The following is a 16,359-nucleotide window of genomic DNA, read 5'->3' on the forward strand; positions in this document are numbered from 1 at the left end:
GTAAGAGGTCTAGATATTCTTTAGCTATACATATTCAATAAAATAGAAATACTGAGCTGAGCGGTGGTGGCGCAAACCTTTAATCCCAGGACTCGGGAAGCAGAGGCAGGCAGATCTCTGTGAGTTCGAGGCCAGCCTGGTCTACAAGAGCTAGTTCCAGGACAGGCTCCAAAACCACAGAGAAACTGTCTCAAAAAACCAACCAAACAAACAAACAAAAAAATAGAAATACTGTTTAAAAGAAATTTAAAACTAGTAAATATATTGAGCTTTTAAAAATAAAAAAAAAATCATGTTCTGACTAAAGGCAAAATTTATTACCAGAAAAAAACTGAAAATATTTATAAAGTTCTTTGGCAAATATTGAGAACATAATTTATCACAGGAGTGGAAGCAGGTGTTAACATTTTATACTGTATGTAATAAAATCATACTTTAACAATACTGCTATTATCTAAAATTTACAGTCACTCATGTGATTTTAGTACAAACTCTCCAATTAGAATCGTGTCTGTGAACTTCCTGCACATTTCAGCGTTTCCGACCTTCCACAGAACCTGTCCGTCTACACTACTGTCCGTCTGTCAACAGTGGAGAAGGCAGTCACGGTCTCCCCTTAGGTGACGCAGTCAATCTCCGTACTCTGTTTCCTTTTCTTCTTTTTCTTCTTATGGTCACTCTGATAGCCACTGGAGTCACTGGCTTGGAGAGCTGGGTCCTGCTCTTCCTGGTGCCTTTTCTTCTTCTTTTTCTTCTTCCTTGGCTCTTCTTCACAGAGGTCATTCACAGAATCTCCACACAGTATGTCTGTTTCTTCCCTTGGCGTGGCATCAGCATAGTCTGCTAGCTCCGTGACACCGTTGGCTACTACATCTGCTTCTGCGTCTTTCTTCTTTTTCTTTTTCTTCTTTGAAATTTTTTCAGCAACCTCTTCAATGCCAGTTTCTGCTACATCTTCAGACACTACAGAGCTCTTAAGCTGCAAACTGTAAATGAGCAGATTTTTACAGTATTAACAGTGATAATCAAAAAGACAGGAAAAATGAGGTCAAGACAATTTCAAGAGCCTGGTTTTTGGCACAACAAGGAACATAAGGTAGTTAGTGTGGCTCTAATTCCAAAAGTTCTGTTTTGATATTACTCAGGCCACTAAAATATCTACAAGTTGTCAATGTCGAGCTCAATGGTAAAATCACCCGGCTCCTTTCTGATCTTTGCTTTCTCCCCCTATGGCAGGCTGGCCTCCAGCTGAGGATCCTCTGTCCAAGCCTTCAAAACGCTGGGATTACTGGAACATTCTACTACACCTAGCCCAAATTTAACATAAACAAAAATGTTAATTTTTTTCCTTTTACTGAACTTCTATAGAACCTCAAACACACCTTCAGACTTTGGTGATGGTTAAGAAAATCCTAGCTATTAAACATTAAATCCAGGTGAATTAACTAAACCAGGGACATTTGATAAGGAAGTATGTACTTCTGGTGTACACCAGAACAACAGAGTCTGCTGTTTATTATTGCAAGTGTCATACACTGACCTTGTGGCATTTAGTTTTCCTCGAATGCAGAAGACTCCAGCAGAATCTGAATCTAAGCGAAATACATCAAATTCCAGTTCATCGCCTACATTTATCTCCAAGGTCTGCCACTCCTCATATGACATCTGCTCAGGTTTAGGGATAGAGGCATTAAAACACCCATGTACTAAACAGCCAATATGACTAGAGGAGACTTTATTAACTGTACCCTGTAGAGAAGAGAAAAAAAAAACAACATCAAGAAGAGAGCAAAGAAAGTCAATTTATAATTCTGAAACTCATCTTCGAAGAGAAAGTATCAGATTAATGGTATGTTTTCATATCATAAAAGTTTATTAAAAAATCTAACAACTTATGAAGTCATAGCAAAGTATAATTTTAGAAAACTTAGAAACTTTAAACTTTATTAAATATAAGCAACAACTAGGCCAGTTCCGCCTTAATCTAAGGTGTGGTGGGGATGGGGGCAGTCGAAGGAGCCCGAGTTCCCACTGGAGGGTCTCGGGAGCAGGTGACTCTATGACTGGCTGAAACCAGGAGAACGCACCGTGATGTGCATATGTAATGTGTGAAAAGCACAAGAGAACGCACCGTGATGGCATATGTAATCTGTGAAAAGCACAAGAGAACGCACCGTGATGGCATATGTAATCTGTGAAAAGCACAAGAGAACGCACCGTGATGGCATATGTAATCTGTGAAAAGCACAGGAGAACGCACCGTGATGGCATATGTAATCTGTGAAAAGCACAAGAGAACGCACCGTGATGGCATATGTAATCTGTGAAAAGCACAAGAGAACGCACCGTGATGGCATATGTAATCTGTGAAAAGCACAAGAGAACGCACCGTGATGGCATATGTAATCTGTGAAAAGCACAAGGCAAGAAGTATGCAAGTGGGTACAGATTAGCATTTCTCTAAACAGACTGAACTTCAAAGCACATGATTACACAGTTTACTAATTCAAATTAACATGATATAAACAGTCTTATTAGGTTTATTCTTTATCAACCTGGAACACAGATTCTTGACTAAATCAAAAAAACTTAAGGTACTTTATGACTTTAAGATTAAAAAAAGGTAGCTTTCCATGAAGTTTAGTTTCTATTTTCCTTCAGGAATCAACATGCATGAAGTATATGAATGAAAACCCTACAATATTGTTTTAAAGAAGCATTTTCTGAAACATAGAACACAAAACAAGGTGAACATGCATGCTTTCTTATCTGTCCTGACCAGGTATCTGATGGTGCCACCCTTCTGATGGTCTCTCTAAACAAAACAAACCACAGTACAGTGACACAAGGAGGTATTCATTTCTCAACATTTAGAGGGAGAGGGAGAGGGAGGGAGGGAAGAGAGGGAGAGAGAGGGAGAGAGAAAGAGAGAGAGAGAGAGAGAGAGAGAGAGAGAGAGAACAAGGTATCAAGTTTTAGACACAAAGAAAAGAATCTCATATGTACACAGCTAAATGAGGAAGCCGATCTGAAAAGAATACTTGCTTCAGGGGTAACTATCTCATATGGCTGCTAAGATAGTTTAGTCAGCACAGGTTGATGACCCAAGTGCTGAAAGGAAACAACGGGCTGTTGCGTACGGTGGCAGGTGCATGCACAACTAATAGATATAATTTTAAGTTTTTAGCATCTCAGAAAAAGGAAAACTGTGGGATAGTAAAAAGATCACACTGGCTGACAGGAACTGATGTGAACAGTGAGGAAACTCCAGGCAGGCCAAGTGTTCTGCACGGCATTAACAGACAGGATAGTAAACTTGTGAAAACCTAAGGACTGACTCTAATGTGAGCTCTGGAAAAAGCTGGTAGCCGATTAAGATTCTCTGGCAATCTCTCCCTACAGATGGCTGTTCATAAACCAGACCACCAAATGAGAATAAAGGGACCAGCTAACTGACTAGTGGGTGTGCTTACTTTAAACCTTGTGCTAAGCCTGTCACAGTGAAGCTCAGTGCTGGGCAAAGTCCCACAGCCCCCTCTGGAATTCAGGCTAGTACTCCCAGAAGTGAGCTGCTGAAACTGTGACCAACATGCAGTATTTACTAAACCAACCAAGCCGGCAAATGAAGAGCAAGACATGAATGGCAGCACAGAGCCCTCAGAACCCAGTGACAGGCCTGCGCTTTCAGAACACGGCACAGGGTAAGCCTACAGATACCAGCCTACAACAGGAGACCTGCACGCCTGGTGCACGGACCTAAGGTTCAGCTGTTTTAGCTGCTGTAGGTCTGGGGAACTCCCATTCTCTTCCGGTGACTGTGTGCAAGTGCCTGCATCTGTCAAAGCTATGTGCAAGGTCCCGCTTAGCACAGCTATGACGTCAATGGACTGAATGACTCCTAATGCAGGTGGCACAATACTGCCAGGACAGGGCTCACAGATGAATCTCCAAGCAAAAAATGGTGCCCCTTTGTGAGACCTGTGTTTAGTACACCTGCATCCTCTCTAGCTGTAGTACACTTCAATCCCTGTGGTTCTGAGGTTCGGGTATGACTCATGACAGTACCAGTACAGTTGGCCAAGCTGCCTTCACTAACACTCCCCTAATCTTGGGCAGCACAGAATGATACAAAACCATATTTGCTGGAAAAAGGCAAAGGTAGTAAACATTGGACTGCAGAAAGCTAATACTGTACCTGTCCCAACAGCCCCTGGGGGCTGGCCTGTGCAGAGACTACACAGATCAGCTCCAGTGACAAAAACAAACATGAGGCAGTCCACTGGGTCTGCACCAACATGGCATCACCTGTGGTCGGCTGTGGCAATGTCAGATCATGAATCCACCATAACAGTAGGCCACTCATAAAAATGTTGGTCCTGGACTCATGGTATGATATATAGAGAGAGAGTCTGTTGGCTTTGATGGCCACAAAGATGACTGAAGAACCTGGGGCAGATCCATCCACAGTCAATCTGCTTAGCTGACCACAGGCCTGTTATTGTACAGGAGACACTGAATCTCGTTCTAGTCCCAGCACACACTTCTAGAAACAGACTATGCTTTAGAGAGTCTCTGTTTCTTGATGAATAAGACACTGTTAGAACATCTGGAACACCTGGCTTGAACGGCCCTCACTACTGAGGCAGTGACAACACACTGGCATCAGGCTCATGCCAGCCTGGACAGGGCCATCAGCTCCGAAACAGCAGTGATCATCACAGGTCTGGATGAAGCGCAGTGCTCAGGGAGCGGGATTAAACACCACATGCCAACAAACACCAAGAGCTCTACTGAGTGCTCAAACTACAGTGTCAAGAATCTGACCAGGTACTCGTCACCATTTGGGAACAAGGGAATTTAAAGCAGGATTTGAAGGGAAATTCTATGCTTCAAGAAAACGCTGAGATACTTAGAGATAAAAGCAACTTTAGATTGTAAAACTACACACAGTAAAATTTAAAACATATCAGAGACATCTGTAAAGGCATTAGGAGAAAGACAGATCAAGTAGAAGAAAGAGTTAAGTGAGCTCAAAGGACCACTAAGGCAAAGTAAACTTACTTAAAAAGCTCATGCAAAAAAAAAAAAATTAACAATATAGTCACTCCCATCCCTATACCACCCAGCCTGGAACCAGACCCACATGGTGTCTGCCCTAGGACTCGAGGCGTGCCATCAGGATCCATTCCCTGCCCATCAGTCCACCACCTCTCCCAGCACAAGAACAACATGAAGTTCTCCCAGAAATCCAAGTTGGTTCCAGAAGCAGCTGAGATACCTCCCCTCTCCCTGAAATAACACATACGATTGTTGCTGTTGTTAGTCTTCTACCAGAATTAGACAGTAAGACCCCTATTGCTGGTGACCAACATGCTCTGGTAGCAGGGCAGAGACACGAAACTTGGGCTGAACTGGAGGCTTCCCCGGCTAACCCTATGCAGGCTTCTGGGGGAACTGTACCAAGTGTCTACTGATATGTGCACCAGTACAATAGTGGGTGACCAACTACCCTATGCCTGAAATTGAGGCTTGTCCAACAAGTGGGAATTCATACCTAGTATGGTAATTCTGGCCAAAAGTTCATGGCTGGGGAGGTCACAGCCCTAATGGTGAAACCACTACTCCTGTTTTGTTAAATAAACATGACGTAGCCTTCTAAAGAGCTGTGGTATCCTCATAGATCAGTGCTGCTGTTGGCGTGTCAGGGAAGTTCCTTTTTGCAGCGAGCCAGCTTCAACAGCAGGGACTGTTAACCGGGCAGTGGTGAGAACAGTGCCTGCCGACTGCTCAGCCAGAAGTGAGACACCTATACCCCCTCCAAGACTCAGGAAAGAACGCAAAGGCTAAAGGAAGGGGTAGAGAATTATAGACTGTTGTCTTCTAAGCATAATATGGCTCCTGCACTCCGGAAGCCACAGGAGCCATGACGACTTACACAGATCTGTGTAAGAGAGGGCCTGTCAGCATCCCGTCACAGGAGGAAGGAGCTTACAAGGCCTCAACTCCTCCCCAAGGATCCGATAATGGTTGCTGCAGAAGGCTGGGAGTTCTGCAGTAGTGCAGCCTCTGGTAAAGTAGTCGTGTCCCTGTACATAACCATGCTCCTACAATAACCCTTATGAATCTCGTGTGTGTGAGTGCATGAGTGCATGTGTGTGTATGTGTGCAAGCGCTCGCACACACATACAAGTGAGAGAGAGAGCAGAGTGACCAGAGATATGGGAAGGAGGCATCCCGACAATAACAGCAAGGACGCTGGGGCAGAAAGCGGTCATCTTCAAATGATACAGTGTGCCCACCCTGTGCCCAAACTCACTAATCACAACCAAAGCAACCTGTAGGATCCATACCACTGCTCAACAGAAATAACCTAACAAACCCGTCTCCTAAGATCCTCTTCTATTTATCAAGCAGACCACCTGATAAAAGGGTGGACATGTTATAACAGACGCACAAATGCCAAAGTAGGTATACAAAACACACGAGAGCAAAGCAACGACACCTTCCACAGATATAACTACAGCAAATGATTCCAAAATTTCAAAATAGATGAAATGAATGCCTCATAAAAAAAATCCCAATAAATTGATTTTTATAAAGCTCAGCAGGAACAAAAAACATCAATAATTAAATAAATCTAAAAACAGTGCAGGACATAGATGAAAAATCATTAAAAATCTATGAAGATGGCGCCCACTTGTCCATCTCCAGGGTGGGATTCTGAACTGAGCCCAACACTGTCCAGTCCGGTACCAACGTTCTGATCTACCACCACACAGAGCCTCTCTACAGCGCCTTCTCTACCGTATGAACTAAAACTTCCCAACTGTGAGCCAAAATAAACCAAAAAGTTTTAGAACTGACAATGAATTCAATAATAAATATAAAAACAAACACACAAACAGTAGTCGCTTTTCTATATAGACTAAATTAGATGAGCAATAATAAAATTAACCCTATTCATAATAGCTCCACACCAAAAATAAACTATCAGTACCAGACTTCATTAAGACCTCTACAATGTAAATCAAAATCCACTGAAGGAAAGTAGAGACAACAACACAAAAGGTACCCCGAGTCCAAATGTGGAGGACCCAGTACTGTCAGAATGACCACACTGCAAAAAGCAGTCAACAATGTGATATCCAAACAATAATGCTCTTCACTGAGTCAGAAAACAAAACAGATACACAGTCTGAAGGCAAACAGAGAACCAGAAAATCAACGCAGGCATTGCAACCGACTGATACCAAGGTGCCAAGAAGCGTCTCTCCGCGTGGTCCTGGCAACATTGGATATTCACATTAAGAGTGACCTTGAGTGACCTTGACAACTGCCCAAAAACAACTCCAAATGGATGGAAGACCTTAATGCTACGCAAAAAATACAGACAATGGTTTTAAATACAGGATAACCAAGCACAGGAAACAAAGCAGAACACTTACACTAACTGCAATTCAAGAGAGATTACAGAAAACTAAAATTCTTCTGCACAGCAAAGAAACAGTTCAGAGTTAAAGAGGCAGCATGCAAGACAGAAAAGTGTTTGCCAGTTACTAATGTGACCGACAGGTAATAAGATAATACCCAGAATATAAAGAACAAAGAACAACAAAAAAAAGTAAGTCAATTAAAAAGGGGCAACTGGTCGGATTAGACACACAAGAAGAAGCAGAAAGAGCCAATAAATGCTGTCAAGGGAAACCAAATCACAATTTCAGTGAGATTTCCACCACAGCTAACCTTCGCTGTCAAAACCGTAGACTGTAGGACAGTACTAAGTGTGTCTATGAGACGGTTTCCAAAAAGACTAACAAACCTACGAAAAACAGCCCTGAATATGAGCAGAACCAGAGCCAGGGCCAGGGCCAGGGCCAGGGCCCAGGCCCAGAGAGAAATAAAAGGAGAAAAACAGAAATCTAACTAGGTACCAGTATTCCCTTCTCTGCTTCTTGGCCCAGCAGGATGAAAACTGTGCCCTAGACATCCATGTCAAGAAAAGCAGGAACAGAACAAAACCTTTCCTCCCTCAAGCTGTTTCTGTCAAGTATTTTGTTAAAGCAACAAGAAAACGACTCAAAACTCCGCCTACAACAGTGAATAACAGCAAAAATTATGTCCTAGAAAGATGTGAGAGAAAGAACCATACAAGCTCCTGGTGTGAATGTAAACGGACAGACATTATGGGAAGCAGGATGTACACTCTTAAAATCAAAAGGTGGTGTGCCACCAGATGAGCACAACAATCCTGGAGAAATAAAATCTACCCAGAGCAGAAGCGCCTGTGCACCCACGTTTACATGACACTACTCACAATAGTTAAGACACAGATCGAGCTTCACGTCTGTCAAGGACGAATGCACAGTTACGGTCTGCACACACAGCACTGTGAAACAAATATCCACACAGGAGGAGGAATTCTGCAGCGTGCAGCAGTGAAGAGAACGGAAGAGCATCACGTTAGAGAAATAAACCAGGCACCTAAAGACCAGTGCAGGTTTTCATCGCTGTGGACACTAAATTCCATTTTTAAAAGTAACCTGCAAGAAGACTAGTGACTACTAGGGAGTTAGAAGGGTGGTAGTCAGGGTAGGGGCACAGAGAGAGAAGATCATATCAACAAAGTGAGAACAATGATGTACATACCATTAATTTCTGCCCTGGCTCAGGGCAGAAAATAACAAAATCTGCTTCAATGTTAAGATGAATGTGTCCTTGGTCATCATAAATATCTCCCAGCTCACCCACAACTCTGATGTTATCATATGCAATAGGGACACCTAAAAGGCTGTTAAAAAAAAAAAAAGATACTGTTAGTAATTCTTAAAGATAATCTTTGTTATGGTGGCACAAGGCTGAGAGGCAGATGATCTATGAGTTTGAGGTCAGCCTGGTCTATAGAGTGAGTTCCAGGACAGCCAGGGTTACACAGAAAAACCTTATCTCAAAAAAAAAAAAAAAAAGAAAGAAAAAGAAAAAGAAAAAAGAAAAAGGAAAAAGAAAAGAAAGAAAATCTAACCCAAAACAAAAAATATAATCATACTGATCTGCTACATTTCCCTGATATACAGGCCACTGCCAAAACATAATGGCAATGGCATCACCTAATCTTGTACGGGATAGGCTAACAAGAGCAGATCTTTTTTTTTTAAATGGTTCTTCCTCCTGAGGATTTTTTGATTTTATTGATATTTACTGAGCTCTACATTTTTCTCTGCTCCCCTCCCCCCTTCAACTCTCTCCCAAAGTCCCCATGCTCCCAATTTACTCAGGAGATCTTGTTCTTTTCTACTTTCTACTTCCCATGTAGATTAGATCTATGTAAGTCTCTCTTAGTGTCCACATTGTTGTCTAAGTTCTCTGGGATTGTGGTTTGTAGGCTGGTTTTCTTTATGTTTAAAAATCACCTATGAGTGAGTACATGTGATAATTGTCTTTCTGGGTCTGGATTACCTCGCTCAAAATGATGTTTTCTAGTTCCATTTGTTTTCCTGCAAAATTCAAGCTGTTATTTTTTTCTGCTGTGTAGGACTCCATTGTGTAAATGTACCACATTTTTCTTATCCATTCTTCGGTCGAGAGGCATTTAGATTGTTTCCAGGTTCTGGCTATGACAAACAATGCTGCTATGAACATAGTTGAGCAAATGTCCTTGTGGCACTATTGAGCATCCTTTGGATATATATCCAAAAGTGATATTACTGGATCTTGAGGAAGGTTGTTTCCTAATTTTCTGAGACATCTCCACACTGACATCCAAAGGGGTTGTACGAGCTTGCATTCCCACCAGCAATGCAGAAGTGTTCCCTTTTCCCCACAACTCTCCAGCATAAGTTGTCATCAGTGTTTTTGATCTTGGCCATTCTTAGAGGTGGAAGATGGAATCTCAGAGTTGTTTTGATTTGCATTTCTCTGACGACTAAGGATGTTGAATATTTCCTTAAGTGTCTTTCAGCCATTTTGGATTCCTGTGTTGAGAGTTCTCTGTTTAGGTCTGTACCCATTTTTTTTTATTAGATTATGTGACCTTTTGGTGTCTAATTTCTTGAGTTCTTTGTATATTTTTGAGATCAGACCTCTGTCTGATGTGGGATTGGTGAAGATCTTTTCCCATTCTATAGGCTGTCATTTTGTCTTGTTGACCATGTCCTTTGCTTTACAGAAGCTTTTCAGTTTCAGGAGGTCCCATTTATTCATTGTTTCTCTCATTATCTGTGCTGCTGGGGTTCTATTTAGGAAGTGGTCCCATGTGCCAATACATTCAAGTGTATTTCTCACTTTCTCTTCTATAAGGTTCAGTGTGGCTGGCTTTATGTTGAGGTCTTTGATCCATTTGAACTTGAGTTTTGTGCATGGTGATAGATATGGGTCTATTTTCAGTTTTCTACATGTTGGTATCCAGTTATGCCAGCATCACTTGTTAAGCGTGCTTTCTTTTTTTCCATTTGATATTTTTTTACTTCTTTATCAAAAATCAGGTGTTCGAATATGTGTGGATTGATATCTGGGTCTTCTATTCGGTTCCATTGGTCCTCCTGTCTGTTCTTACGCCAATACCAGGCTGTTTTCAGTAGTGTAGCTCTGTAGTAGAGTTTGAAGTCAGGGATTGTGATGCCTCCAGAAGTTCTTTTATTGCACAGGATTGTTTTAGCTATCCTGGGTTTTTTGCTTTTCCAAATGAAGTTGAGTACTGTTCTTTCGAGGTCTTTGAAGAATTTTGATGGGCAACAATAGAAGATCTTACCAACTACACTTTACCAAAAAATTCCAATGTGTTTGTTAAGTTAAAGCAACTATCAACACAGTCTTCAGAACTATTCCCTGCAATAAACTGGCACTTTATATGCTACCATGTGACTTAGTCACACTAGGAGAAACAGTGGGACGAGGTGAAGGAAACATCTAGGTACTTGCATGAGTGAATATGGGAAATTCTGGTATTACCTACCATTACCGAGTTACTATGCCTGACAGAACATAACAAGGGAAGCACTACTGTTTAATGTTACACCCTGTCATCACCAGAGTCAATGACTTAATACAGAAAAATACAAAACTAAAGCCTTCTCTAGTAAAAGGAAACGTTAGCATACACAACTGTAACACTTGGGAACCAGCCACACTTTACTACTTCCATGTATTATTTACCTCCCATAGCAAACACTTCCTGAAGAAAACTTCTTGACTCCCAAAGAAACCACTCCTTTCCCCCATGTGAAAATGTATTATTATTTGTAACCTAGTTTTACTGAATCCATCTCTATATATGTTTGGATTTTGTATACGACTTTAGGGTAACAGATGTCGGGAAATGTTTTTTGGCCTCAATTAAGTTTCCAGTACAATCCATCCAGAGTAAGAGAAAGGATTTCTCTCTAACAGATTTCATTTTAGCAAAACAGCCGCAACTCATAGGGAGAAACTGTAACAGATACCTAATTAGAAACCCATAAATTCAGAGATCTTCTCAGGAGAGCACTCTTCAAATTTTTAGCTTCTACACGCAGCTTACATAGCAGGAGTCATGACATCACTAAGACAATACTAAAGACACTGAAAACGGAACAGGAAGGAAAAGCAAGAAGCAACACCACAACTGACAGAAAAAGGTCTCTGTGGTTTGCACGAGAAGTCTTCCCTCTATGTAATACACAGAAGTGATTCTCCGTGAGGAGAGCATCACTGTCCCCTAGAAGGCACTTGGGAAAATGTAGCACTGTTCGTGTTTATCACAGCCAGGAAAGAAAGTCTGCTGTGTACAGAATAGTTCTGTACATGTGCAAGCAGCCTCTATGCATGATTCTTGAATAAGGGACAAACTTGTTTATAATGATGGGAAAGAATTTATATTTAAAAATAAATATATCAAAAGTCATCTGTCAACTTTGCATGTTCTTAACATACTAAAAAACTGCTGGGAATGGGTTAATACTTAAATCCAAGAAGATTGTTTTGTGGCACTTTACCAAGAGTAACTATTTCACAAAAGCACTGATGATGTAGATACAGCACTGTTACCTGAGTAACTATTTCCTAAAAGCACTGATGACGTAGATACAGCATGTGTTACAGAGTAACTGTTTCGCTAAAGTGCTGATGATGTAGACACAGCATGTGTTAGAGTAACTGTTTCACTAAAGCGCTGATGATGTAGACACAGCATTGTTACAGAGTAACTGTTTCACTAAAGCACTGATGATGTAGACACAGCATTGTTACAGAGTAACTGTTTCACTAAAGCACTGATGATGTAGACACAGCATTGTTACAGAGTAACTGTTTCACTAAAGCACTGATGATGTAGACACAGCATTGTTACAGAGTAACTGTTTCACTAAAGCACTGATGATGTAGACACAGCATTGTTACAGAGTAACTGTTTCACAAAAGCACTGATGATGTAGACACAGCATTGTTACAGAGTAACTGTTTCACAAAAGCACTGATGATGTAGACACAGCATTGTTACAGAGTAACTGTTTCACAAAAGCACTGATGATGTAGCTAGAGCGTGTTGCCTGAGCTCTAACTGCAAACACCTGAGTCAATGCTCACTGTGACTGCATCTCTTATCCAGAAATTCCTATGTGTGTGCACAGAACCATCCAACTTCTTCAGTCTGCCCAGGCACTTGCGCTTGATGTCATGGATTAAAGGTTTATAGGGCTAGAACACCATGTAAAAATTTTAATTATGTAGGTTTTGTTAATTTTTAAATTTAATTTCAGCATAGTGGACAATGTTTTCATAACAGTAAAGAGAACACTGGACATTATTGCTTCTAAGGGGACAGTAAGTCCCACAGGATTCACCATCACTAAGGACTGCTATGACCATTGAAAGGCTAAAACAACTTGTGCAAACCATAAAACCTTTGAGAAACTACTTAGAGTACCTTACCAAAAGTCTTACACTCGAAGAAAGACACTCTAACACTGTATGACTTTTTCTCTTTTATCTTATTTAAAAAAAGTCAGAAACTCTCAAGCAGCTATCAAGTTCACACGGGAACTTCACCTAGGCTACGTGGGGACATCTACATCATGCTGACGGGATGTGCAGCTTGAGCAATTAAGGCTTCTTTGGAACTATTAGGAGAATGCATATGGTGTCTTTAAATAAGCCAAGGATGCCAAAAGAAAACAATAGGCTTTGTTTAGTTTTCTTTCCCCACAACAGGCTTCTTACAAATTCAACTAAGAAGTTAGAATGTGATTTAAGAAAACTACTTACTTTCTCTAAGAGAACAGTCCAAAGTTGAAATGGATAGCACTTTAGAAAGACCATGCCACTGAGAAAGAAAGGTAAGTCTGTCAAATAGGAAATGCTAGAGAGATGACTTAAGCAAACATGGGTGTCTGGACGTCTAAATGTATGTATGTATATGTGTGTGCGTGTGCGTGTGTATTAAAGAGGATCCAGATCTACTGATGCTACGGGATTGCACACTTGACCCCAAATCTGAAAACATAAACTATACAGAATAAATGGTTAATTAATATTATAATACAATTCCCAACATTTTCAATGTTTTGTCCCTTCCTTACTATATTAATACTCTTAATACTCAGATAACACTGGAATCTAATTTGCACTGAAAAAACTAGTTTCTTTTAGCATAACTCATGAGTAATAAGGAAGGGAGGTATCCAGATGAATTTAAGAGCATATTCTGTTCTATATGGCTGCATAATAAAACTCTACTACAGAAATTATCAGCTTCTCATCAGGAATAACAGCTTCTATTATACATCTCTAGACAATTTCCCCTAATGGATGAAGTAACTGGTTAGAATACTACGTAACATAACCACCTGTGTTTTCATATTAATGATCACCTTATATGTTCCTAAATCTTTCGAACCTTCTAATCATTTTACTTAGCTAATTACAAAAAAAAAAGGATCTCTTTCTCTATTGCCTCATCCTATTTAAGGTATCATCTAATTCAAACTTGCTTCTAAAATTGCAGATTTGGCCATGTCGCAGGGATTGCAGATATGTACTGCTCCTGTAGAGAAAATGTCAAGTCTCGGCGGGAGGCTAGGAAGTGGATAAAGCAACAGGCGTGCTTAAAAACCAACACCACAGGGCTGGAGAGAGAGGTCAGTGGTAAAGAGCACTTGGTGCTCCTGCTAAGGGCCCTGGTATAACATGAGGGGCCGGCTTGTTGGGGTATCTGTCCCGCCCAGTACCCCACAGTCGGCAAATCCCAAAGGAAAATCACACACAGGACTCCATAAGATTATAAACTGATTGGTCCATTAGCTCAGGTTTCTTGTTAACTCTTATAGTTTATATTAACCCATTATTCTTATCTACATTAGCACATGGCTCAGTACCTTTTCCAGCGGGGCAGCTTACATCTTTCTTCTCCAGTGGTCTGGGCAGAACTGTGGAGGGAGCTTCCTGCTTGCCAGAATACTCCCAGTCTCTTTGCTTCACCCCTACTTCCTGTCTGGCTTTCCCACCTATACTGCCTGCCTGGCCAATCAGCGTTTTATTAAAATATGATTGACAGAATACAGATAATTCTCCTACACCACCCAGGTTCCATTCCCACCCACTTAGTGGTTCACAACCACCCATAATTCCAATTTCTGAAGATCCAATGCCTTCTTCTGACAGTTCCAGTCTTGCACATAGTGCATTTACAGACATGTAGGCAAAACACTCAAGCACACAAGTAAATCTAATACAAGGAAAACAAAAGCAAAACAAAGAAAAACAACAAAAGTAAAACAAAAGGTAAAATGAGAGAGAGAGAGAGAGAGAGAGAGAGAGAGAGAGAGAGAGAGAGAATAACAGATGACGGCAGAAGGGGAAAGAATAAAGGCCGATTTCTAAGTCACTCAACCCCCAGCTCCCCCTCCCCCCACCCCAGTCTCTGACGCTCCTCTTAGGTATCCAGTGGCACTCAGTGCATTCATTCCCCCTGCCGTAAGCTTCACCACAGCTACACAGTATGTACAGCCCTCTGGTCCGAGCACAGTCTACGTTTACTACCCATCTGTTTATGCCGCTCACTGGCTGGAATGTACCGTCTAACTACTGTCTACTGTGTTGTTCTCAAAAGCTACAAGACTAATTTCACTTCTATGTAACTGAATTTAGGTCTGTCAAATTTTAACAGTTCTCTGGATTTGTCTTACATTTATGTATCCACAATAGCTCTAAGCTCTCTGAAAATAGGATCCTACTTTTGTCTTCCTATGCAACTCTCTAAGATGTGCAGACATACAAGTATACACTGGCGCCTAGAGGAAGCTGTATTTATTGATAGTAATGGGGTGCCCAGAGAAGTGGTAACAGCTTTGGATAATTTCCCTAAGAACAGTCACCACAGGAATCCACGAAACTCCGAAGTTTAGCATCACTGAAGGACAATGACTTCTCGGGAACCTCGCCCCCTTTCGCACCAAATTAATTGTGGAGTATTAAGGTATTATCACTTCCCTCTGAAACTCTGAGGTTTAATTCTGAGACTTTTTTTAAAGTTACTCTTGAGTATCACAATATAAATACGCTAGTTTTATTTTGTTCATTCGTGTCTAGAGAGCTGAATAAACTTCCTGTTCCTACAAACAAAACTAGGCAAAAGGCGATATTCATCGCGCATTCCCACCTGGGCCGTAGAGAAGAACACCTCGGGAAATCACCCTAAGCTAACAACAAACCCGCCTGCGCCCATGTTTATACGCTGTCTTCCAAGGGAAGAGAAGGAATCTCGTACTGACAGCAAAATTTCACTATTAACGGGAACTCACCCGGAAGTGGTTAAGTGAAACTTTTATAAAGCTCAGCCTACTGCATCTCTAGACGCCTGGCAGTCTCCGAACTGGGATGCTCTTTGCCCGCGCTCGCACTTGCTTGTCAGCTTCCTCCCCAGGAGCTGGGTCCCCCCCCCCGTTCCCCTCCCCACCCTGCGGTCCCGGGGCGCCGGTGTGGGCTGCGGACGCAGGGCCCGTGCGCCCGTCCTTCCGCGGCGCCGGAGCCCATCTCCACGCCGCGAAGGGACAGCGGGCCAGACGGGAGACGCCGGAGACCGTACCTCTCGGAGTAGCGCAGCAGCTCGGCGTCCAGCTGCTCGCGGATGCCCGTGCGCTTCCGGCTCAGGTAGCGCGGCGACAGCGCGATGTGCCTGCGGTGCGGGCCGGCCACCAGGCACGAGTAGCGGCTGCTCACCAGCGCGCACGCCGCGGCATAGCTCGGCAGCTCCAGGCAGGGCAGGACCCCGGCCTGACCCGCCGCGGGCCTCCCCGGGGCCGCCCTGGGCCGCGGAGACTCCGCGCAGCCCGCAGCCATGCGGCTCGACCCGGGCTTCGGCGCGCGCTGTGACGTCACGCGCCTGACCCGCCT

At 42.3% G+C, this 16,359-nt stretch overlaps 1 protein-coding gene across 1 annotated transcript; it reads right to left on the reverse strand.

The window, feature by feature from the left end:
* Positions 1-295: 295 nt before the first annotated feature.
* Polr1f (RNA polymerase I subunit F) lies at positions 296-16,329 on the reverse strand. The gene is made up of 4 exons (XM_087911835.1): positions 16,052-16,329; positions 8,647-8,788; positions 1,541-1,749; positions 296-986 (listed from the first exon to the last, which is right to left on the reverse strand). Exons 1-4 carry the CDS (start codon positions 16,303-16,305, stop codon positions 617-619), a joined length of 975 nt encoding a protein of 324 aa, XP_087767961.1. The 5' UTR covers positions 16,306-16,329; the 3' UTR covers positions 296-616.
* Positions 16,330-16,359: the final 30 nt, after the last annotated feature.

This window comes from Myodes glareolus, chromosome 11 (genome assembly GCF_982192425.1).
Source record: "Myodes glareolus chromosome 11, mMyoGla1.1, whole genome shotgun sequence".
NCBI lineage: Eukaryota > Metazoa > Chordata > Mammalia > Rodentia > Cricetidae > Myodes > Myodes glareolus.

What these genes read in the sequence shown, in the direction of transcription:
- Polr1f (XM_087911835.1), bottom strand. Translation starts at nt 16,305, where the DNA reads ATGGCTGCGGGCTGCGCGGAGTCTCCGCGGCCCAGGGCGGCCCCGGGG. An exon ending in CTGCTGCGCTACTCCGAGAG is followed by an intron (nt 8,789 to 16,051) that starts GTACGGTCTCCG and finishes TTTTTTTAACAG; the next exon opens with CCTTTTAGGTGTCCCTATTG. An exon ending in GGAAAACTAAATGCCACAAG is followed by an intron (nt 987 to 1,540) that starts GTCAGTGTATGA and finishes GCTCATTTACAG; the next exon opens with TTTGCAGCTTAAGAGCTCTG.